The sequence below is a fragment of the Oryzias melastigma genome, linkage group LG11, assembly GCF_002922805.2.
Source record: "Oryzias melastigma strain HK-1 linkage group LG11, ASM292280v2, whole genome shotgun sequence".
Taxonomy (NCBI): Eukaryota; Metazoa; Chordata; class Actinopteri; order Beloniformes; family Adrianichthyidae; genus Oryzias; species Oryzias melastigma.
Genome location: NC_050522.1, coordinates 9,363,656 through 9,387,960, shown reverse-complemented (window position 1 = coordinate 9,387,960; position 24,305 = coordinate 9,363,656). Strand labels below are relative to the sequence as shown.

Genomic DNA, 24,305 nt, shown 5'->3' with positions numbered 1-24,305 from the left:
CTGGTCTTCCCAGAGGATGGGATTCATGGCTTTAACTTCACTCGTTCCTCCATCTCTGCATACCTGGAAACCATCCCTGATCCTCAGCGGGAGAGCTGGAACCCCTGCATGGAGCCAGGCAGACACAACAACACTGAGGTTCTTGGAGGGGGGAAAAAATAAGATAAAGAGTTCTGAAATTTACTTTTTTAATTTATTGTGCGATATCTCTCATTCTGCTCTTTTTATTGTGTATTTCTACTCAAAATTTTTATCTTTAATCACATATTTCATGTAGCCTGGCCAAAAGTTTCCAAAAGTAAACCTTAATAATTAACAGAATAATTTTTCTTATCATGTGGATTCCTATTTTGAGAGCTATTTTGTACTTTGCCCTCACACCTGTGACATCATCTAACGTTTGTTCTAGGTTCTCCAGCGATTAAGCTGTATTGCTCGCCGTAACAAGCTCTACGTGGTGGCCAACATGCCAGATCTGCAACCCTGCCCTCTGCCGAGTGACCCATCCTCATCCTGCCCCCCCCGATGGACGCTGGCAGTTCAACACCAATGTGGTCTTCAGGTTCAGACTCCGTCAAACAGACAAAAACAGATTCCTGGTCCTTGCAAACAAGTTTACAGTGTTTTCTTTGACAGTTCTGAAGGCCAGCTTGTTGCACGCTACCATAAACAAAACCTGTACTTTGAGGATTCCTTTGACACGCCCCCACAGCCTGAAGTCATTACATTTGACACACCTTTTGGGGGAAGGTTTGGACTCATGATCTGTTTCGATCTTCTCTTCCGTGACCCAACAGTAACTTTAGTGGAAAGGGTAGGAAGCTTTGAAAAAGTTCTAGATTCAGGAATCTGACTTTTCTCTTCAGCATCTTGCCTTTTCTCCCCCTCCAGGGGGTCCGTCAGCTGATCTTCCCCACCGCTTGGATGAACGCTCTCCCTCTACTGGACTCCATCCAGTTTCAACGCGCTTTTAGTCTCGGCGCCAATGTCACCCTGCTGGCCGCCAACACCCGCAACGACGGACTCATCATGACCGGAAGCGGCATCTTTACTCCGTTCTCTGCAACTTACCACCACGCCCAGGAAGGTGACCCGGAGGAGGGCAAGCTTCTGGTGGCCAGAGTGCCGGTCTTAGAGGAGATGCCGGGTGTGGTAGCAGAGGTTCAATCTCCGTCATTGATGGCTACAGACCACTGCACCACAGAGAGCTGTGCCGACCACTCTACTGATCTCACCTCTTCATCTTTCCTCTCATACATGATGCATGATCCGTTCACATTCGTCCTCCTGAACAAGATGGAGGACAATCTCAAAGTCTGCAATGGTACTTTTTGCTGTGTGCTCCGGTACAAATGGACGGCACAAAGCAAAGAGCTGTATGCACTAGGAGCTTTTTCAGGTCTGCACACAGTGAATGGACGCTACAGTCTGCAGGTACGTCAGAGGTACCATTAAATGGTGTTAAAGTCCGTCCCCGATCATCTTTTGATCTGTTATAAAAGCATTCTCAGTGGTGTTCTAATCATGATTGTGACCTTTTCAGCCAAAATCAAAAAGTCTGTGATGTTTTCTATTACAGTTTCTGTAGAGCAGCTTTAGTTAATTAGAAATTCCCTTCTATTTTAGTCTTTATAAAAATCAAAGAGCCAAACTGAGTTGCCTATGGGGAGAGGTGGTGGGCTTACTCTTGAGGCCCCAACTCAGCCGCCAAGTGGAGTATCCTGCCTTCTCGATGTCTCTTGGAGCCATAATGGAAAGTTCCCCAAGGGGGACTCCATTGTCCTCCTGGGGGACTTAAGTGCCTACTTGAGCAATGACAGTGGCACCTGGAGGGGCATGATCTGAACCAAAGCTGTGTTTTGTTGTTGGATTTCTCTGCTCATCATAGTTTATCCGTAACGAATATCATGTTTGAGCACAAGGGTGTCCATCAATGTATCTGGCATCAGGAGACCCTAGGCAGGAGATCTATGATCTACTTTGTAGTCGTTTCAGGCGATTTTTGGCCATGTGCTTAGGACACTGATCAGTGTCAGATTACTGATCACTAGCTGGTGGTGAGTTGGATTTGCTGGCGGGGAAGAAGGCCAGAAAGACTTAGCAGACCTAAACGTACTTTAAGGGTCTCCTGGCAATGCCTGGCTGAGCCCTCTGTCAGGGAGGTCTTTAGCTCCCACATCTGGGAGAACTTCAAACAGGTACCAAGGGAGCCTGGGGGGATTGAGTCTGAGTGGATCAAGTTCTCCACCTCCATTGTCTCTGCTGTACTCTGGAGCTGTGGTTACAGTGGTGGACACTAGAAATAAGGGATGCCGTCATGCTGAAGAAGGAGTCTTATCAAGCCTGGCTGGCTTGTGGAACTCCAGAGGCAGCTGATAGGTACTGGCAGTCTATGCAAGCTTCAGCCCGGGCTGTCGTTTTGAGGCAAAAACTCGGCCCTGGGAGGAGTTTTGTCAGGCTATAGAGAAGGACTATCGGTTGGCCTCGAAGTGATTCTGGCAAACCATCCGACTCCTCAGGAGGGGGAAGCAGATATCGGCAAGCACCCACCGTTGTCAGTGCAGGTGGGGAGCTTCTGCTTTCAACTGAGGGCATTGTCGGATAGTGGAAAGAATACTTCAAGGATCTCCTCAACTCTGCTAACACACCTTCTCTTGAGGAAGCAGAGGCTGAGAAATGTGGGATGGGGCTGTTCACCACCCAAGCTGAGATCACTGAGGTAGTCAAAGAGCTCCTCTGTGGCAAGGCCGCAGGAGAGGACAAGGTCCGCCCCGGGAGAGGACGGGGTCCGCCCCGGGAGAGGACGGGGTCCGCCCCGGAAGAGGACGGGGTCCGCCCCGGGAGAGGACGAGGTCCGCCCCGGGAGAGGACGTGGTCCGCCCCGAGTACCTCAAGTCTGGATGCTGTGGGAGTGTCTTGGCTGACACCTCTCTGCAGCATTGTGCGGCAGATGGGAATCGTACTACTGGACTGGCAGACAATTCCCCTTTTCAAGAAGGGAGAACCATTGTGCGTGTTCCAAATATCAGGGAATGACACTCTTCAGCCTTTACCAGTCATGGTAAAATGGTCATAAGCTCTGGGACTTGACTGAAAGAACAAGGTCCCAGATACAAGTACCTGAAATTAGCCTCCTCTGTAGGCCGGCTAAGCACTCCCTTAGAGAAACAGTGAGACACTTGTTCACCTGGAGAGAACTCAGAGTAGAACTGCTTCTCCTCTTTAGCAAGAGGAGCCAGTTGAAGTGGCTCAGGCATCTGCCTCCTGGACGCCTCCTGGGGAGGTGTTCCGGGCATGTCCCACTGGATGGAGGCCTCAGGGAAGACCCAGGAGCACGTCTCTATCCGGGCCTTAGAACGCCTCAGAGGAGCTGGAGGAAGTGGTCGGGGAGAGGGAAGTCTGGGCATCTTAGCTTAGACTGCTCCCGGGACCCGGTCCCAGATGAGCAGAGGAAGAAGGTTGGATGGATCAAAACCCAGCGGTTTGAAAATGTCTAGGTTTGTGATGCAGCACCTGCGATGGGCGGGCCAAAGTCTCCATGCGCCATTCCAATTCTGATACATCCACTTGAAGACAAATAGATGCATTAATGTCTTTATTTTCCTCATTTGAGTTGCCATCTGGCTCAAAACTGTTCGGTTGAATAGCTCCACTATTCCTGCAAGTTTTTTGCTACACTAATATTAGCTTGGGGTTGTGAGGAGCTATAAGCTAGCAGGAGAGCATAAACAAAAAGATGATGGGATGTCAACATAGGGTTGCTTCTGCTGCAACAGTCTTGCTCAAAACCCAGAAGCGAATTTCAGACAAAGTCCTATGTTTTAGAAAGCGAAACAGGTTTTTAGATTTTGGCTTAAAACTGCAAAGTCATAATTAATAGATCACTGATTACAATTGTAAAATAGATCAAAATACACTTTTAAAATATTGTTGTAGTGGGATTTTGCTGCTTCTCTAGTTATATCTATGTTCATCATCCTCAGGTCTGTGCGGTTGTGCGCTGTGCGAATGAGGACCCCAGCTCCTGTGGAGAAGAAGTAGAAGAGGCCGAGTCTAAAATGGACTTTGTGCTGGAGGGCTGGTTCGATACCAAATACGTGTACCCGTCGGTTCTGGTGAGCCGCATGGTTCTGGAACAGCCTGAGCATCTGGAGAAAACGGAGAATGGGAGAGTGGCGATGAAACACTCCAACATGGGAGGAGGCCTGATCACCGCCTGTCTGTACGGACGAATGTACCACCTGGACAATGAATGAACAGTTCTCTAAAACAAGTGTGACCGAGAACAAGGAAAACCTCTGAATCATGAGGAAAATAAAATATCTGTAAACAAATCTGTTTATGACTGTATTACTCTTTAAAAATATTGCACCTGGTGGAATCCATCCTGTCAGAAATGTGGACATTACTAAAAAAGGTCTTTTTGTCTTTTGTTATTCTGTCGTGGAAAAAAGCAGCTTTGTGCCAGAATATAATACTTTATATCAGTAATGTGTTGCATGTCTATGAAAAGCTACTTTAAAGTATTGCTTTACCAGAGAAAACTGCTTTTCCCTTCCAGTTCTGGACTGCTAATGATTTTCAGCCGCCATTTTGTCTGCAACCAGGTCCCGCTCTTTATTCAAAACACAGTCACTGCTATGTTGGAGCCAGACATTGCCAGTAAATACAGACTGGTTCAAGTCAGTCTGATTCAGCATTTAAAGGGTCTAAACCATGCTTTTCTTAAGTCTTTCAGAGTAAACTATATCAATATATATGAATGTATAATACCTTTGGCTCACTAGAGAGCAAATTATGAAACAAGTCACTTTTTTAAAGCTCTTTTCCAACTTGGAAGTAAAACAACTCGATCTCTGAGGCTCCGCCTCTCCCTCCTTGTGGGTGCCGCCCATTTTACGACGTCAACCTAGAGCCGGCATCTGCAGCGTGTCTGTGTTTCACCCGAAAACAAACATACAAATTTTTCCAAATACGGATGTGTATTTATCAGCGTTTATCCCCAAAATTTGTCACAGACAGAATGGTGATGGCTAATGGGTTCACTTTACGGTAAAATCCAGTCAAGAAAAGCAAAAAACAAGACCGTTTAGTGTTTTCAAAATAAAAGCGGACACATGCATCTGTTTTTGTTCACATTTAACCTTTTTCTGTTTCAAAAGATTTTTCAAAGTCTTGAGCGCTCTGATGTTACGACCTAAAGTCTATTTTTTTTAAATTTTGTTCCAAAGGAGAATATTTAACTACATCCTAACACTCAATAACCTCATAGTGCTAAAGTTCAACCAGAACCAAGGGTAGAGATACGGGAAAACAGCTGCCTCCCCCAGCAAAAAGCTTTTCCCGACACTTGTCGCCCCAAATTTAGAGTCAATATTAGTCTCATTATTGACAAAGATTAAGAAATAATCTACAAAGGCTTATTTAAGCATTCAAAAAATAATTAAAACAAATGGTTTTAAATGAAATAAAAAATGATTAATAAAACAAGTACAAAGACGCAGTTTTATTTGTAATGACCTTCCACTCCTCTGTTGTTATTTGCCACCCTTCTAAAGTCTTTAGCCCCTTTCCCGGCCCCCCATATAAAATATTTGAGTTCCTCTCCTGACCAGAACACAAGATTCATTTTCACCTGAAGCACTATGCTGTTCCTAGTGTTTTTTGTCGGTCTTTTTAGCAGTCCAACAGAGACTGTTGGAGATTCGTATGTTGCAGGCGTGTTCGAGCACAGGGTCATCTTAAACCCAGACCCCCGGGTCCCCGTGACCCGCCATGAAGCCCTGCAGCACATGACGAAAAACCTGGATGTGTACGAAGAGCAGGCCACGCGCGCCGCACAGCAGGTATGGCTTTATAATTCTAAAAAATCTAAAATAATTCACAAAATACAAGAAAAATGTGAAATTCTTTTTAATAAATTATTTTACTATTACATTATTCCTTGAATAATTTACCCTCAAAATACTCTAAAATCCACAAAATGAAAAAACAAAAACTTTAGAAAAGTTGATCTTTTTGTTCCATTTTTAACTACAGGGTGTTGATATCCTGGTCTTCCCAGAGGATGGGATTCATGGCTTTAACTTCACTCGTTCCTCCATCTCTGCATACCTGGAAACCATCCCTGATCCTCAGCAGGAGACCTGGAACCCCTGCATGGAGCCAGGCAGACACAACAACACTGAGGTTCTTGGAGGGAAAACAATGATGAATTATTATTTCATTTTGGAAAATAGTTACTCTCAGTGATGGAAACAGTCAGAGCTTATATTAGAACTCCTCTTTGTCATTAGTACATTATCAGAATGATTTATTCTTGAATACTTTACATAATATAATTTTAAAATATATGTATAAACTAACAATTGGTCAGTTTTCATTAAGTATTGATGAATGTTCTTTTTGGTGTGCTTACTTAATTTGTGATTTGATTAAAAGTTAGTGTTGTACTTGATCCTTAAACATACAAAAATGTCTAGAACTAAAACTATATAATTGATAATGTGACTTTTGATTTAATTGTATATTTGAGTTTTTTTGCAACATCCTCATTTCAATGTTTTAATGGTCTTTCCACTAAAAATTTACATTTTATTTAATGTATTCTGGACCAAAGTTTCAAAACTTAATATTAGAATCATTATTGCTGTCGTCTGGATTCAGGGGCGGAGCTAAAGGAGGGCGGGGGAGGGCAGCTGCCAGACCAGCTAAACTTTTGCCCCCCAAATCTCCTCCCCCTCCCAATTTTAATATTAGTCTCATTGTTGTCAAAGATTAAGAAATCACCAATACAGTTTTCTTGAAGCATTGCTAAGAAAATAAAAGCAACAGATTTCAATAAAATGATAGCAGTGACAAAAATAAAACTGTTAGAAATACTTATCTTTGATCTGGTGTTGTCTTTTGCCCCCTCCACCCACATAAAATGTTCTAGTTCTGTACTTTGCCCTCACACCTGTGACGTCATCTAACGTTTGTTCTAGGTTCTCCAGCGATTAAGCTGTATTGCTCGCCGTAACAAGCTCTACGTGGTGGCCAACATGCCAGATCTGCAACCCTGCCCTCTGCCGAGTGACCCATCCTCATCCTGCCCCCCCGATGGACGCTGGCAGTTCAACACCAATGTGGTCTTCAGGTTCAGACTCCGTCAAACAGACAAAATCAGATTCCTGGTCTTTGCAAACAAGTTTACAGTGTTTTCTTTGACAGTTCTGAAGGCCAGCTTGTTGCACGCTACCATAAACAAAACCTGTACTACGAGTATTCCTTTGACACGCCCCCACAGCCTGAAATCATTACATTTGATACACCTTTTGGGGGAAGGTTTGGACTCATGGTCTGTTTCGACCTTCTCTTCCGTGACCCAACAGTAACTTTAGTAGAAAGGGTAGGAAGCTTTCAAAAAGTTCTAGATTCAGGAATCTGACTTTTCTCTTCAGCGTCTTGCTCTCTTCTCCTCCTCTAGGGGGTCCGTCAGCTGATCTTCCCCACCGCTTGGATGAACGCTCTCCCTCTACTGGACTCCATCCAGTTTCAACGCGCTTTTAGTCTCGGCGCCAACGTCACCCTGCTGGCCGCCAACACCCGCAACGACAGACTCATCATGACCGGAAGCGGCATCTTTACTCCGTTCTCTGCAACTTACCACCACGCCCAGGAAGGTGACCCGGAGGAGGGCAAGCTTCTGGTGGCCAGAGTGCCGGTCTTAGAGGGGATGCCGGGTGTAGTAGCAGAAGAGGGGAAAGCACCAAAGACCAAAGAAAGCAGCGCCGACCACTCTGCTGATCCTATTTCCTCATCCTTCATCTCATACATGTTGCGCGACCCGTACACATTCGTCCTCCTGAACGAGACGAAACAAGACGATCTCAAAGTCTGCAGTGGTACTTTCTGCTGTGCACTCCAGTACAAATGGACGGCACAAAGCAAAGAGTTGTACGCACTGGGAGCTTTTTCAGGACGGCACAAAGTCAACGGAAGCTACACTCTGCAGGTAAATGAAAGGTATCTTTCCATGGTGTTAAAGACGCAGACTATTCTTATCTACATTTCTCTTCTGCAGGTCTGTGCAGTTGTGCGCTGTGCGAATGAGGACCCCAGCTCCTGTGGTCAAAAAGTAGAAGAGGCCGAGTCTAAAATGGACTTCGTGCTGGAGGGCTGGTTCGATACCAAATACGTGTACCCGTCGGTTCTGGTGAGCCGCATGGTTCTGGAACAGCCCGATCAGCTGGAGAAAACGGAGGATGGGAGAGTGGCGATGAAACACGGCAACATGGGAGGAGGCCTGATCACTGCCTGTCTGTATGGGCGAACGTACCACCTGGACACTAAAAAAGCAGTTCTCTAGAACAAGTGTGACCGAGAACATGGAAAACCTCTGAATCATGAGGAAAAATAAAATATCTGAAAAAAAATCTGTTTATTATGGTTTTACTCTACAAACCCAGAAATTATAAGGGGAAGGGGCTGGGGGCAGCCTACGATGCACCTCGGGGGTGGTATTACTTGGCAGTGGTCCCCCTCCCATGGTTCCCGCAAGGATTTGGGCCCCTCCCCCTTCGGTTTTAAGTGGACCGGCGGCTGTGTCCCTTGGGTGCTTGGCTTCCTGGGCCCGGCTGCCCTCTCTCCATGCAAAGTTGAAAGGGATCCCCGAGTTCTCTGATAAGACCGTGAGCTGGGAATCACATCACATCCGAGTCTTGGGGCGTCCCTGCGGTTCGGGTTTTGGTCCTTGCCCTCGAGCACTGGCCATCTCCAAAATTCCAACAGTGGGTTAGCCTGGTCAGGCCATGTTTACAATATTCTTTGAGAACCCCCACTTCTCTTGGGCGTCCTCCTCCTGGATGGGAGTGAGCGGCCCCTGCCATTTATCCTGGGCTTCCCTCGGGGAGGGCGGGTGGTTGCCTGAAGTGTGGGGCGGGTCTACCTTGAGGGGCCCTGGCTCGTGCCTGAGATTGGTAGCTCCTGGGTGGGGGTGGCTTTCCTGGGGCGGGATCCCGCGCTGGCGGGAGGCTATTCTTCAAGCTGGACTGGAAGCCTGCACTTTCGGTGCCGCTCCAGTGCATGCTGGAGGTCCTGGCTTGATGAACCCAACAGGACAACATCATCTGCAAAGAGCAGAGATGAAATCCTGTGATCCTCAAACCAGATCCCCTCCGGCCCTGTCCATAAAGACTAAGAACAGAACTGGTGACAAAGGTCAGCCCTCGTGGAGTCCAACATGCACCGGGAACAGGTCTGCGGACCAAACTCCTGTAGGCTTAGTAATGCTCTCCAGACCCGTATAAACCAGAACACCACAGGGGACCTGGCCAAACGCCTTCTCCAAATCCACAAAGTACATATGGACTGGATTTATCTAGTATGTCCCACATCAGAGGGGTTCAGCTCTTATCTGTTTGCTCAGCTGTTTGACAAACTTAAAAAAATAAATAAAAATAATGAATTGTTCTCTAAAAGAAGTGGACAGAGAACATGAAAAACCTCTGAATCAGGAGCAAAATAAAACATCAGAAATCAAATCTGTTTATTACTGTTTTACTTTTTTACAAATACTGCACCGGGTAGCATCCATCTCGTCAGAAATTTGCATATTTCTAAAAAGGCCTTTTTTGTTTTTTTTTCCGTCTCTCCCATCGTTCATACAGACATATTTACACACATACACAAAAATGTATTCACATATTCCTTTCCCTACACATTACAGACATACAGCAAGAAGTTCCAGAAAATATGAAAAGAAAAAAAAACAGAAAAACTTAAATATTTAGTTTGAACCAATAAAAGGAGTGGGCACAAGTACCTATACATGTTTCGTGGACATGGTCTGAGATAAACAGAAAGAGTTTCCATTTTTGTGGCCATAAAATCATTTTAACAAAATGAACATACATTTCAGCAATTAATAGTTGGGATTTTACGAGGTTTTCACGTTGGATCGTCTAGACTGCTGGAGTGAAAACTGTTGACAGTATATGATAACTGGACTGAGTGGGTGTGATGCCACCCATAGAAAATGGCTTACTACTACTCCAGCCAAACAAAGTCAATTCAGTCACCATTTATTCACGATACAAAGGTCACCATGTTGGAACCAGACAACGTGATTGGCCCAAGTCGGTCTCATTCAACGTTTCTATGGCAACCGCTCTCACCAATCAGGAGTGAGCTTATAGGAAGACTCTTTCAATCAAATGTGTCAACATGAGGTTGCATACTTTTACTGAGGCATTTGATGGGCCAGTTTATAATTTGAATAACTTGTGATAAAGACAAAACATTACAAAAATAATTCAGATAAATAAGAACGTCATAAAAAAGGTAGTAGAGTAAGAATACTGACATGTGTGAGTCAGCTGTTTGTTTCTCAATAGTAGTCTGCGGGATTTTGGCTTCTTGGAACCAGTGGGTACTTCCTTTTTGGAATGAGAAGGGGGAGGAGTCATTCAGTCCAGTTCTCATATACAGTCAATAGGGTAAACAAAACAAGTCAGCTCTGGTTCCCCTAAAAATAAGAGTCTGGATTCACGTGCAAATGAATCTTGGTGTGGTTCAAGGACAGACTTATACACGGTGACAATCCGACTATGTCTGAATTCCCTCACTCCTCCCTAACCCCCTAAAAGACTATCAGTACTCTAACTTTTAATGTGATTCGGACTCATGCCCGCTACTATTTTTAAATTTAAAGGCCAAATATGATGTCAGCCATTTGATGAAGTAAAAACTTGAAGAATTTGAACAACCTACAAAGACTATTTTTTTAATTCACCGAGTCCTGATGTTCAAACCTTGGAAAAAATAAATTCCATAAAATGTTTAATAAGAAAAATCATCCAAACCCAATGCATTGTGGTCTGTATTCGCCAATCTAGTGGCGCACACTAGTTTTTTGCGGTGACTTCTGGGAAATTTCCAGGTTTCAGGGTTTTGAATTGTAGATTCAGACAGCTTGTAAAATTGCTATATGGTGCACTAAGTAGTGAGGGAATTTGGACACTGTGTGCTATGAAAAAGAGGTAAATCATCTTACAGCATGAATCTTAAACACAAACAAAGTCCTGGTGAAGGTGGAGTAATGTGGAGGTGCATAAAATCAAAACAGCATTGGTGGCTAGTTCATTTTTTATGCTTATTTACCTTCCTGGTCAAATCTTGTTTCAGGCAACAGCGCCCCCAAATGAGCAGCTGCTGTAACTGTTGAGGTTTCGACCACTCAGTTTGATCAGTATTGATCTGGAAGCTCAAAGCTGCTTTTTCTGCATGATGAACTCACTCCACTGTCTTCATAGACATGATGTCTGAGCTTGATGAGTCCAGATCTGTCTTTATTAATAATGTCCAGCAGAGCGTGAATAATTAGGCAGATTTTAGGATTGTGAGAATGTTTTGAGAGGACTTTTTAAGTCTCTCTGCTGGATTCCTGGGTGGAGCAGGATCGTTTTTAAACATGAATGTTAATTAATTTTAACGTTAAACACTAAAAAAGCTTAAATAAAAGTGATGTAACACAATAAAAAATGTATAAATGATCAATGACAACACTGCAAACAATTGGTACTTGTGTTTGTTAAATAAAGGATTTAGTAACAGAGTATCCATTTAAGCTTTATTGCTTTTTTGGGGGGGGAAAATCAAGTCTAACTTGCTGTTAAATTATGGAAAGACATGAATAATCTGCGTAATAAACAGATTTTACATCCATATTCTGTCAGAATCCACTTAAAAACCAAATCTCCTCTAGAAAGGTTTCAAAAGTGAGGTTTTCTCCAACAAATCTGAAGGTGTTTCTTTGTTAATGTTTATCAGTGATGGTCCTCTGTCAGTCACAACAGCTCAAAAAGGAGCTTTGTGGTTATAAAAAAGTAAGAAAAAGAAAACTTGAGCTGGTCCCATAAATGTGCCTTTTTTTACACAATTCTACTGGACAAAAGGTTTTTCTTTTTGTGTTGAAAATACCCCTTTGAGGGCTTATAACCATTTAAAATACTGCATCAAGATGGAGCTTAGTTGAGGAAAATACTGCTAAAAGTGTTAAAGACACTGGTCATGTTCATGTTAGCTTGTATTATCGGGACTGCACCTTAAGGAAACAAGTATCTGCTTTAAATAAAAGATTTTTTTTTTAGTTTAGCTAAAATAATCTGTTTTGATCCTCTGTCTTTAGTCTCGTTTATTATATTTTCTAGTCTCCTGAGTCCCTGGCTACTGTGCCAGCGTCAAGTCCTCAATACGTCTCCGAGTCCGAGTCGTTCAGTTCGTCGTCTGTGGAGACGGAGCGCATGAGTCGCTCCGGCCTGCAGTGAGAGGCGTGGTCAGCCCGCAACGGGGTCGGCGTGTCGAAGGCCACACCTTTGTGCTTGGAGGTCGGGTGGTGGTTGATCACCGGCTGAGGGGGCGACAGAGAGGGGATGGCTGCTATGGTGACCATGGGAGTGGTGGGCATCATTGAGTTGAGAATAAGAGCGAGGCAGTCCGCTACGTCGCGGTTAGGAGCGCAGGCCAAAGCTGGAGTGTAACCTGTGACAGTAGGAAGATAACTAACCTGAATTTCTAATAATAATAAATTAATTTAGAATGTGTGATAGAGCAGTGGCACAAACCGTTCTCATCCACTGCTAAAACGCTGGCGCCTTTCCCCAGCAGCTCCTGGACCACAACTGTCAGCCCCCTCCTGGCTGCTATGTGCAGCGGCCTACACAGAAATAGAGACAAGCGGTTGACAGCACATCCAGTAGGAGCTCAACAGCACCTTGTGCTGAAATACATACGTTTGAAGAGCAGCATTCGTGCAGTTGACCAGGTTCCTGTCGCTGATTTTCTCCAGGATCAACAAGGCACTCGTTTCATGACCCTAAAGGAAGCAGATCACAACAGAAGATAGAAATAAAAACATTTTTTTTAGTATTATTTTATCATCAATCTGCTGTTTTTAATAGTAACAAGAGGATTCGCCTTTGTGGGATCAATAAAGTTTTATTCGATTCTATTCTAAATGTGTTCACATAAAGTAAAATCTATGATTTTAACTCATAGATTAGCAGATCATGTTGTTTAAATAATCTATGTACATAATTAAAAAAATAGTAATTTCTGTGAGTCTAAAAAAACAGAACACACCTTAAAAAATTTAGTTACAGTAAGGATTTCTGTTGTCACTAAGTACATTTAGTTAGTCAATTTTTTTTAATAAATCAAACATATTTCTGTTGTCAAAAACTGATCCAGTCTGGTTACATTCACTTCTTCATGTAGAGAAACAATTTTATAAGGTTAAGTGTTTAAAAAAAACATTTTTCTGGTATTTTGCTCATTATCTTAACCACCACCTGTTTTAATCTTGTAAATTTATGACTTTTAATATGATAAATTTAAGTTTTAATCTAGTAAATTTATGACTTTTAATATGATAAATTTAAGTTTTAATCTAGTAAATTTACTTTTTTTAACGTAAATTTACGAGATTAAAGTCAAAATGAGCATACAATCCAGTGAATGAACACCGTGTGCAACAGCAGAGCGACTAAACTGTAATAAGAATCCTGGATTTCAACAGATAAACTGAATGTTTAAAACGTTACAAATGTTTGGAAACTTCTTTGTTTGATTTACAGTTTATTCTAGTTTGAATCATTGATGGACGGCTTGCAGGATTTCTGCAGATCCCGTTGATGAAGCCGTTGACATCCCTGCAGCTTCCACTTCCAGTCGTTTCTTCATCCACAAAAGACAAGATCTCCTCCAACTCTGTGATGTTTCCGTCTAAAGAGGCCCTGTTTTGGGAATTTTCAATGTTCCTGTGCTAATGTAACAGACTATTGTCATTTAAAAGGGGACAATAAAGTGGTGGTCCTGCGAACAGGTCTCTGCGCTTTTTATTTTACAAATAAAACTCCACATTACCAATCAGAAAGTCAGCCTCACTGATGATAATTTGACTTTGAGTCACCAAAAGATTCAGAATTTCTTTGTTTTTGACTCTATAAATAAAACAAGACACTCCTCATCTTTTATCTTCAAACACAACTCAAATAAACAGACAACTTTAAATGTTTTCACGCCAATCTGACTTTTAATCTCTTAAATTTATGACTTTTAATCTTGTAAATTTATAACTCTTAATCTTGTAAATGTAAGACTTTTAATCTTGTAAAATTATGACTTAATCTAGTAAATTTACAACTTTTAATCAAGTAAATTTACGAGATTAAAAATTCACAGATCTATGAGATTATGACTTTTAATCTCGAAAAGTTATGAGATTAAAAGTCATAAAAGTACAAGATCAAAAGTCAGAAATTTAGTCTATGACTTTTAAAATAAGAAATATACAATGTTATTATAGTAATTTAACTGTTACAACTTTTTTCTCATAAATTTAAGAGATTTTAAGCTGTAATAAAAAAAAAAGTATTTGTAAACTGGACCTAATACTCCGTCATAAGAACAAATGATGCAAACTATGATTATTTTACCAGCAAAATGTTATGGAGGAAAATAAAATCAGATTTTTCAAAATATAACATAAAAAGGGTGTTATTTTAGCTACCTTGCTACAAGCTAGATGCAGTGCAGTGTTCCTCTCAGTGTCCTGCAGAGACAAATCTGCTTTACCGCTGCTGACCAGCACCTCTGTAAACCAGAAATGAGGACATAAAGAGAACGTCGAACAGGATTTTGCTTTGAGACAATATAACTCCCACTCACCCACAGTGTTGGTCTGTCCGTTCAGAGCGGCCATCATCAGAGGAGTCCTGTGCATCTGTGTGTCTCCAACATTCACCTGAGCTCCCTGGCTCAGGAGGAGGGACACACACTCCACATGGTCAGAAAAGGCTGCCGCATGAAGGGGGATCCTGATGAAGCGTTATCAGACTTCAGTTTACTCACAGAATGACATCGAGCTAAATTAAAGAAGAAGTCTCACCTTCCTTTAGCATCTGTGGCATTGACAATACTTGATCCTAGAGAGTCAATTAACATCTCTGCCACTCCCTCATTATCACTCATGCTGTGGAAACAACAGAGGTGTCAGAAAACCCCATCGCTCTGAACATCGGTGCTAAAGCAGCAGGTGTCTTACACAGCACAGTGCAGCGCGCTGAAGGAGTTTCCTTTAATGTTCTTGACCGTCTCTTGTTCTAACAACAACTCCACACAGGCATCATAACCTGGAGGGCAGAGAGCAAAGCAGAAGAAGTCGCATTACTAACCAGCTTTGAACACATGTACATTTTACAGCAGCTCAGTACCGTTGTAACAGGCCCAGTGCAGGGGGGTGTAGCCCTGGTTGTCTGTGAGGAGCGCGTGAGTGAGAGAAGAGCCGGCGGTCTGCAGCAGGGCGCCCAGGACGCCCACATGACCACACGCCGACGCTAAATGCAGAGGCGTCCGGCCGCGGATGTCCTTCACACAGACTCCAGCCTGATGCTGGAGCAGAGCCTCCACACACTCCTCCTGGCCCGTCACCGCCTGACGGAAAACATCAGAAACAAAAAAAAAAAAAAAAAGGAAAAAAAAAAATCATATAATGTCCAGTTTAGCAAACATACAAACAAAGAAAAGTGGCAGAAATGAATGTCAAAAATGATAATTCAGCACCAATGTTTAAAAGTTTTGAAGGATCAGCAGATCAAATTGGTTATTAAGAAGAACCTTGTCTAAAAGAATGTGTTTTAAAAATCCACTTTGATGAAAATGTGGCATTTTCCTGAAGATAAAGGAAATATAGAACAAAAAAATGAATAATTTCTGAACATGTCATTATTCAAATTGTTGTGAATCAGAAGGAGACGAAAACATGTTGTTTAAAAAAGAGAAGAAGATACGCTGGGCGGGGCCACAAGCTCCCTGCTCCGACGTGATCCATGTACGTCTTGGTTTTCTTCATCTGAGCTAGCATCTGCCTCAAAACTGTACGACTGGATAGCTCTGATACTGCTGTAAGTGGGAGAGAGTGTAAATGGAGAGCTTTCAGCAATGTGGAGGGTGAAGGACCCAGCATGCATTGCTCACCCCATTTACTCTGTTTAAATGCTGAGTTGTTTTTGACAAGTTAACCTGTTTTTATTGTTCTATTTAAAGGCTGAGAAGTTACAAATTATTCTTATTTCTAGCAGTTGTTTTTTTTTAATCGCTTTATTTTGATATCATAGTCGTTTCTTTTGGTTTGTTGAATGTTTTACATTCACTTCTTCATTTTTTTTATTTCAAGAAGTTTTTATTTTAATAAACTATTTTCCACTTAATTGAAACTGATTATGTTTTTGTGCTTATCAAGTAATTTTAAAAAAGGTAAGCTTACACAAAAAACATTCTCGGTGATTAAAAAATGATTGAGAATTTGAGGTTCATGTCACATACACAGCATTTACGAAAATTATCGGTAGTGGTACTGACATCGGCAATACTGACAAGCATTGGATCGGTATCGGATCAAACCCAGCCCTAGTTACAGCAGATCAAAGCGAAAGTGAAGTGACCTGCACAGTCAGCAAACCTCCTGGAAAACTTGTGCGGGGAGCGCAGACTTTCCTGGATGCTCAAAATCAGACGCGTTGCAGTTTCACTTGTGTGGGAGAAAACTGTAAATTTCAGTACATGACTTAATAACATGATCATCTCCTGAACAAACAAAGCAACGCTGTCAGACAGCGGGACTGCGCACGCATAATGGTGCAGGCCGGGTAAAGAAATGCTGGCCGATCTCTATGTGTTTGTAGCATTAAGGTGGGTTTCTGCAGTAACTTGAGATCTGTGCATGTGTCAGCAAGAAATGGTCCGACAGTCAATCGAGCTTCACAAGAACATTTTACAGAGTTTAAAACTTGGTACACACAAAAGTCACACTGTATTATTAGGTGCATGGACGATTTTTGAAAAAAGTTCAGGCTTTTATGTGCACCTTATAGTGTGCAAAATACGGTAAACCACATAGAATACCACTTTTTAGTTACAACACTCCAACATGTTTCCACAGATGAAAATGGAAAACAAATCCCAACGGTGAATCAATTATTAATTTTCTTCTGAAGCTGTGGATTGGACAATAAATATATAAAATAACTGTATAGAAAATAGTTTTTCCCAAAAAGTTTTATGGAGTTCAGGTTTGGCTTATTTATTTTTTTATTAATATTATTAATAGAGGTGTGAAACCTAAAAGTTTACATTTTCTTTGAATTTCCCTAAAGCCACATGGACAAAGACATAGTTGAAAGCAAACAAAATATTATAATGAGGAAGAAGGAAAAAAGGATCCGAGTGTAGAAGTGGTTTATAATGAATGAAGAGGTCTAAAACAGAGTACTTCTCATGAGTGTCTCACCCCGCGGTGCAGTGCTGTCCTCCCCCAGCAGTCCTGAGACTCCACGCTGGCTCCATGACTGAGCAGAGCGTACACGCACTCGATGTGTCCGCTCAGCACGGCTAACATCAGAGGAGTCCTGTGCACAGAAAGTTACCTTTGGTTTCATTTTTACATTTTTTTCATTCACGTTTAGCTGAAACGACTTCAGGTCACATGCAGTAAACTCACAGGAAAGCCCCCAGCCTGAGATATTTTGCTTATGTACGCACATACAAACTCACTGTCCACTGGAGTCCTGTGGGTCCACGTTAATGTGCTGGTTCTCGCTGCTCAAGAGCAGTCGCAGGCACTCTGCGTGGCCATTCATAGCTGCAATCAGAAAAACATTTCATGGTTCTGCTTACGCTTCTGAAAATATATAAAGAAAAGCAGCTTTTCACTGCGACAGTGATAAACAGAGTTACGGAAGGTCAAAGAGAATGTGTTGTTTAGGTGTCACTGGAGACATCTCTGATGTTAAAAGGTTGGTGTTTTGATTGCTTACCTGCAGTATGTAAGGCTGTCTTTTTGTGTATGTAGTCGTGGATCATGGGTGAAGCGCCATGATGAAGCAGCAAGGACACACATTCATGATGACCTCTGGAGCACGACAGGCTGAGGGGGGTCCAGCCCTCTGGGCTGCGAACGTCCACATCCAACAGAGATGACAAGAGGACCTCCAGAGCTCCACAGTGTCCATGGAAAGCCTGGAGAGCAAATCATTTCATATTTTACATAAACACTCATAAACTTTCAAATTCTGATTTTAGAGAATAGAAAACTATCAGATCTTCAAACTCACTGCCAGATGGAGTGGGCTCAGTGGGAGCTGGCTCACCGAGTCCCTCAGGATTTCTGTTCCCGACGTTTCCATTAACTTGAAGAGAGAGAACGAGTCAGCTAGATTTACAAACATGATGAAACCGCCAGTTTACTTCATCCACCTAAAACTATTCTACGCATAAAAGTAAAAAAGGTAGAGGAGTAAGAGGTCTCTCCAAAGCCGTGCGGTACCAGGAGAAGCAGACAGCAGTTGAACCTTCACACTGCGCTGACCTGTCCTGAGTAATCCCATTATGAATTATCCCGTGTAAGTAGATGAATGCAACTCCATTAAAAGATCAGACCTCAGATGAGATCCATCTCTGCATTCATTAGAGGCATGTGGGTGAATAATTTTAGTAGAATAAGGATGGATCTGATGACTATTGGGTTTTTGAATGAAGAAATAATTTCATAATTAAAAGACGACTTGGAATGCTTTTAAAATAGATCAAAAGTCTTTAGAAGAGAACAAAGATTGTAGGAGAGTTGAGCTGCTTTCTTACCACATCAAAAGGTGTTTCACTGGCAATCTGAAATAAAAGCAAAGCTTTTTTGTAAATAATCACTTATTTTTACAGTGCTTGTTTTATAGTGGGTCCAAAAAGCATTCTAGTAGTATGTGCAAGTTCTTTTTTTTTTTTTAAAGATGCAAGGCCTGTAATCTTTATTATAGGTATACCTCAACTATGAGAGACAAAATGATAAAAAGAAGCCTGAAAATCGGATTTTCTGATTTTTAAAGGATGTATTTGTAAATTATGGTGGAAAATACATATTTGGTCATTAACAAAAGTTCATCTGAATACTTTGTCATATACCCTTTGTTGGAAATGATAGCAGTCAGATTTTTTCTGTAAGTCTTCACAAACTGTTGCTGGTATTTTGGTCCATTCCTCCATGCAGATCTTCTCTAGAGCAGTGATTTTTTGGGGGGCTGTAGCTGAAGAAACACAGACTGTCAACTCCCTTGCTTGTTTCCAAGTGACCAAATACTTATTTTCCACCATGATATGCAATAAATTCTTTCAAAATCAGACCATACCTATGATGAAAATGACATTCCTCTTATCTTTTTAAGAGGGAGAACTTGCACAATTGATGCCTGACTGAATACTTTTTTGCCTCACTGTATCTGTATTAAAGCGAACCTACCAGCTCCAGGCAGAGTGTGCGTCCATAGGCTGCACCGTAGTGCACAGCAGTGTATCCCTGCTTGTCTCTCACTCTTGGATCAGCATCATTTCTCAACAGATACTCCACACATCTATCAATCATCAAAAGATTTTTTTAAAGCTCTTCTCTGCAACAGTAACATACGTTTAGACTGTCAACCGTGTGTGCAAAGTGAAACGCACTTTCCATCGGTGTCAGAAGCAGAAGCATAGTGTAAGGGGGTGCAGCCCCTTTGGTCCGGGTCATTAACACTCGCCCCAGAACCCACCAGGGCAAACACAGACTGGTAGTTGCAGTTGGCTGATGCATAGTGTAGTGGAGCCCTGGAGGGCGAGATATTTTTTAAATTATCTAAGTCACATTTGTTTTTGTTTTTTTTCTAATACTAAAGTTATTTAGTCATTTTACCTTCCAAAATGATCTTTTCTGTTAAAATCCGCTCCTACATTCAACAGCAAGTTCAGACACTCCAGGTTTCTGTTGGGAGAGTAAACATACCAGTAAACATCCTGCAGGGCAATATTCTAGTACAAATTAACAAACACATCATAAATAAATGTTCAAGATCATAATAATTAAAATAAATAATTTAAAAAAGGAGAAGAAAAAAACTAAAAAAGAAAGAAAAATAGTCACCCTCCAGCGGCAGCAGCATGTAAACAGGTCCTCCCAAATTCATCGGGGGTGTCTATCACAAACCCTGCAGACAGAAATATACAATCTGCATCAGTTTGGAAGTTAACGGTGCGATCTCTCCGACAAAATCCGCGTCAGCATGAATATACCTGAGGACAGCAGCTTCCTGCAGCAATCCGAGAAGCCGCTGAGAGCAGCCAGATGTAAAGGAAGCATCCCATGAATACCCCTCCTGGAGAGGGAAGGAACACCAGCCATTACAGGCCATAAAAACATGGTGTGAGCGTTCACAGGAAATACTTTCTCTTTATTCATTTAAAGTGCAAAGGGAGTAAAACTTTAAAAAGAGTAATAACAAATGTGGTGTGAATTTACGAGGATCATTTACTTGTTCTCGTTAAATAGTATTTTGTGCCGTAGCACCAGAGCAGAGGCAGACCTGGCAGTGTTTGCTCCATGTTTGAGGAGAGCCGTGATGATGAGTTCGTGGCCATAGCGGGCAGCAATATGGAGCGCAGTGTTTCTGCTCTTGTCTTCACAGTCAACCTCGGCTCCTATGAAGGCACAAACAAACTCATTTCAAAAGCACATTGGCGTATAATTATAGAAAAAGTGTAGGGAATGTGCAGAAAGTAGCTGTGTAAAGCTGACACCCCACAGGGAGGTTGCTACCATTTTGAATGAGAGCCTGGGAGCAGGAGAATCTTCCATGAGTAGCTGCCATGTGGAGGGGGGTCTTCCCATCTTTGCTCTGAGCAGATGGATAAAGAGTCAGGTTAAAGAGGCACTGAGGGAAAAAAAAAAGATACCAGTTGTGTCTTTATTCCAGTGTAGGAGAAGTTGGAGAGGTTGTGTGGGCAGCTGCTCATCTGTAAATCTGCCCCTCTAGAATTTAAAAAGTGGAAGCTAAGACGGTTTCCCTCACAGATCACACACACCCACACACAGAAGAACAGAGCAGCTTGCTGCCTCAGGGGGACACGCCTCCCCCTCCATCTTCCATATGGCCCTGCATCTCAACTGTGAAAGAGCCTAATATCAGTTTCCATCACTGTGAACAAAGTGTTAACAACATTGTTATTTCAGTTTTCTGCTGTTTAGCAGGTTTTTGTCATGTTGCGTAACCATGGTGATACTCCGGGATCAGCGTGTGGACTCACCCGTAAGTTGATGCGTGCTCCGTGGGCCAGCAGCAGCTCCTGGCACAGAGCTCCTTGCCTTGAGGAAGAGGCAAAGTGAAGGGCAGAGAATCCCCTTTCATTCACCTGAAACAAGACAGCACAGGACATTGTATTATGGCTCCACCCACTTCAAACCCACTCTGATGAAATGGGTGTTTTTAAAGCTATGCAAATACAGAGCACATCTGAGATTGCACTAAATGAACACTCTTAAACAGGCATTTAAGCCAATGATGTTCACACTGGACAAGCAGGGAGGGGCTTCTTCTTCTTTTAGCTCCCAGCTCTATTCCGATACATGAAAGACTTGGTGTCAAATAAATCCAGCCGTGCACAAACCGCAATTGTTTATTTCTCCTCCATGATCACTTTTCAAATGGTTGGAACCTCCATTATTTTTCAGTGGACGCCGTCTATCCGTCACTGCCAAATCAGAGTCCCTGATTGGTCAAAAATTGCATTCATGGCCATGCATTTTGTACATTAGAGTCCGAAAACAGTCGTAAAAACTTGTATAGCTACATGTGAACGCGTAAGCCTGTAAAGCATGTGTACTACTGTAGACTTTACATTGGAAGTGGCCGCTTTAACATATGTTGCCTAGGGCGTTGTGAACATAGCTTAGCATGTTCTTGTGGCATTTTTCTGATCATGGTTGACATTTATAGAGAAAATTAAGCTTAACATTGGATTTGTATTTCTTTATTTAAATTGCTGTGAATCAAGAGCAGACGAAAAAATACCACTGGAAAAAAAGATTAGTTGTGACCATAGACAGTATATATAGAGAATTGGACTGATAATCCCCTCCTCCCTCACATTTTAAACAGGAAGTACCCCCTGGTTCCAGAAAGCCAAAATCCCATAGACTTGTACTGAGAAATAAACAGCTATTACTCAGTTTTTCTGTTTAACCTTTCTTGTCCCTTTTACACATGTTCTTACTAATCCTATTTTTTTAATTATATATATTTTTTTTATTCAAAGTTATTCAAGTTATAAACTGGCCAATCAGATGCCTCAATAAGAGCATGTGGGTCCTTGAACTTTCAAAGCGATTGACAGATTCTCTCAAGTCCACTTTCAGAGGAAGGGGTATGGCTTTCCAACAAAATCACTTCTAATTTGCAAGAGTGGTTGCCATGGAAACGACGACTCAGACCAATAGCTGCTTACTAATAATTTCTGGTCCCAAACCGGCGGATTGTGTACCGTGGAAAAATGTCGACCGAATTGACTTCATTTCATTGGAACTGGGGGTAAGGCATTTTCTACGGGTGACGTCACAACTGTGCTTTGTCCATCTCTATATATGTCAATGGTTGTGACGTAGACACTACAATGGGCGGGGAAAAAAGCTCTTAACTTGGTGAGGAAAGGGGGGCGGGGTTGCTCCATGAAAACAGTCTCGCCCACAACTCAGATTTTGGCTAAAAACGACATTACCATAGTTAAAAAGATCCCTGAGGACTCTTTTACAATAGATATAACAGGATCAGTGATTGTTTAAACCCTCTCTGCAGGATGATGCTCACATACCTGGTTGACATTGGCTCCTGCCTGAATGAGCTCACCAACTACAACATCCTGACCATTGTAGCAGGCCAGGTGGAGCGGTGTATTACCATAGCTGTTTGCCTCATTCACCTAAGAACAAATACTTTTCAGTGACTACATAACATCAAAAACGCTTTTATGACAGTTTTAGTGTGAGTATGTTTTAATGTGTACTGACATGGACGCCCAGGCTGAGCAGGTAGTGCACTGTGCTACTCATGCCGCTGGAGGCAGCAGCATGGAGAGGAGAGTAGCCCTTCTTGTCCTTACAGTCGACCTCAGCTCCACTTTCTACCAGAAGCTTCACGACCTCTAGATGACCTTAAAGAGAGAAGAAGGAGCCATAATCCTCTTTGTATAAAATAAGTTATTTCCTCCTCAGTGAATCCAATAATCTTACCCATATAGGCTGCCCAGTGGATGGCTCTTCTGTCCTTCTTGTCAAATGCGTTAATATTGGATCCTCTTGACAGCAGCAACCTTACCATCTGACAAACAAATGTAAGCTAAGTGGGTGCTGATGTGTATTTGACGTTCTTAAACAGAAAAGCCCCAACCTCTGCGTGTCCACTGAAGGCAGCGTGGTGCAGGGCGGTGCGTCCTGCCCGGTCAGATACGTTCACATTGCTGAGCTGTGGCACCAACGCTTCGGCACAGCGAACTGCTTTGTTGCTCGCTGCCACGTGCAGCGGCGTCTGCCAGTTTTTGTCACGAGCGTTTACGTCCGCGCTGTGCTTCAGCAGCACTGCCACGGCATCCTGACAGGGGAGGACAGGAAGAGTCAAAAATAGGCCGACGTGACAAAATGCAGCAACAAAGTGCATGCCGGGGTTTCCAGGTGGATTGTGGGAGACCTCAAAAAAAACCTTTACTATTCTGAGAGGACTTAAAAATAAAAATAGCGCAGGGAAAGTGGAGAAACAGAAGGGACTAGAATGCTGCCCAAAACATAATATCGTACAAAATCAACTTTCAACATTATTCAAAGAAATACTGGTAACTTTGAAAGCCAGAATTTGCAAAACACACACAGAATATATTTTAATTCAAACTGACTTTATGAAAACTTGAAAATAAATTTTTTTGACAAGGGGGTCTAGTTTTACATGCGTGTGTGTTACCTCACAACAAGAAGCCACAGCTCGGTGAAGAGGAGTCAACCACTTGTTATCTTTGGCGTTAACTCTTGCTCCTTGAATAAGAAAAGATTAAAGATGAACAAGAGAAGCGTGTCAACAGTGTTGCATACACACAAGAAACGTGTGCTAGTTCAGTCCTAGCTTACATGTCAAGTATGAGTTATATAATAAACCTGATCATAAAGAATTAAGGCCTGCTAATAAACTCTCTTTATAGGAAATTAACAGCCAATAGTGGCTAAAAAGGCAGAAATTCACTATGATCCCTTTAAGCACAGCTTGGTGGTTAAAATAGCCCTGAATCTGCACCTGCTGCGAGCCCTTCACATGACGGAGAAACACTTGACACAGATATGCAGTCACTCTGTCCTATTCTTGTGTCACATTCATGCAACTTCCTCGACATCAAAGCTTTAATTCTCAATCTTTAATCTAGCAATGAAC

General features: G+C 42.4%; 3 protein-coding genes across 6 annotated transcripts in view; 2 read left to right on the top strand and 1 right to left on the bottom strand.

The window, feature by feature from the left end:
- The window catches only part of LOC112136509 (biotinidase-like), a gene marked incomplete in the record, with an annotated part of 5,175 nt that extends 841 nt beyond the window's left edge, over nt 1–4,334 (top strand). The window contains 6 exon segments of the mRNA XM_024258238.2: nt 1–138; nt 410–517; nt 519–562; nt 637–814; nt 892–1,434; nt 3,984–4,334. Of these exon segments, the coding sequence (XP_024114006.1) occupies nt 1–138; nt 410–517; nt 519–562; nt 637–814; nt 892–1,434; nt 3,984–4,256 (1,284 nt within the window).
- A 1,268-nt stretch (nt 4,335–5,602) lies between these two features.
- On the top strand, nt 5,603–8,417 carry LOC112136498 (biotinidase). The gene is made up of 6 exons (XM_024258228.1): nt 5,603–5,846; nt 6,040–6,189; nt 6,987–7,138; nt 7,213–7,390; nt 7,469–7,996; nt 8,066–8,417. The coding sequence occupies exons 1-6, from the start codon at nt 5,646–5,648 to the stop codon at nt 8,348–8,350; spliced, it is 1,494 nt and encodes a 497-aa protein (XP_024113996.1). The 5' UTR covers nt 5,603–5,645; the 3' UTR covers nt 8,351–8,417.
- A 137-nt stretch (nt 8,418–8,554) lies between these two features.
- The window catches only part of LOC112136478 (serine/threonine-protein phosphatase 6 regulatory ankyrin repeat subunit A), a 32,733-nt gene continuing 16,982 nt past the window's right edge, over nt 8,555–24,305 (bottom strand). For 2 of the 4 annotated variants that reach the window (XM_024258206.2, XM_024258195.2), the window contains exons 4-29: nt 23,844–23,914; nt 23,280–23,480; nt 23,123–23,210; nt 22,901–23,043; nt 22,705–22,812; nt 21,145–21,249; nt 20,657–20,735; nt 20,424–20,538; nt 20,134–20,216; nt 19,985–20,048; nt 19,757–19,825; nt 19,531–19,671; nt 19,328–19,439; nt 18,679–18,705; nt 18,153–18,227; nt 17,856–18,057; nt 17,593–17,680; nt 17,330–17,447; nt 15,255–15,474; nt 15,086–15,173; nt 14,930–15,013; nt 14,710–14,858; nt 14,552–14,634; nt 12,774–12,856; nt 12,606–12,697; nt 9,506–12,522 (exon numbers count right to left, since the gene is read on the bottom strand). In XM_024258206.2, coding sequence (XP_024113974.1) covers nt 12,230–12,522; nt 12,606–12,697; nt 12,774–12,856; nt 14,552–14,634; nt 14,710–14,858; nt 14,930–15,013; nt 15,086–15,173; nt 15,255–15,474; nt 17,330–17,447; nt 17,593–17,680; nt 17,856–18,057; nt 18,153–18,227; nt 18,679–18,705; nt 19,328–19,439; nt 19,531–19,671; nt 19,757–19,825; nt 19,985–20,048; nt 20,134–20,216; nt 20,424–20,538; nt 20,657–20,735; nt 21,145–21,249; nt 22,705–22,812; nt 22,901–23,043; nt 23,123–23,210; nt 23,280–23,480; nt 23,844–23,914 — 2,981 coding nt within the window. In that variant the 3' untranslated portion in view covers nt 9,506–12,229. Of the gene's footprint in view, nt 9,111–9,505; nt 12,523–12,605; nt 12,698–12,773; nt 12,857–13,436; nt 13,805–13,905; nt 13,983–14,551; nt 14,635–14,709; nt 14,859–14,929; nt 15,014–15,085; nt 15,174–15,254; nt 15,475–17,329; nt 17,448–17,592; nt 17,681–17,855; nt 18,058–18,152; nt 18,228–18,678; nt 18,706–19,327; nt 19,440–19,530; nt 19,672–19,756; nt 19,826–19,984; nt 20,049–20,133; nt 20,217–20,423; nt 20,539–20,656; nt 20,736–21,144; nt 21,250–22,704; nt 22,813–22,900; nt 23,044–23,122; nt 23,211–23,279; nt 23,481–23,843; nt 23,915–24,305 lie in introns of those variants that run through there. The other 2 variants (XM_024258200.2, XM_024258217.2) reach the window with 2 other exon arrangements.

Bases quoted from the DNA above. Each gene is read 5' to 3' on its own strand.
- LOC112136498 (XM_024258228.1), top strand. From the start codon at position 5,646: ATGCTGTTCCTAGTGTTTTTTGTCGGTCTTTTTAGCAGTCCAACAGAG. The intron at 5,847-6,039 runs GTATGGCTTTAT...TTTTAACTACAG, and splicing joins CCACGCGCGCCGCACAGCAG to GGTGTTGATATCCTGGTCTT. The intron at 7,391-7,468 runs GTAGGAAGCTTT...CTCCTCCTCTAG, and splicing joins CAGTAACTTTAGTAGAAAGG to GGGGTCCGTCAGCTGATCTT.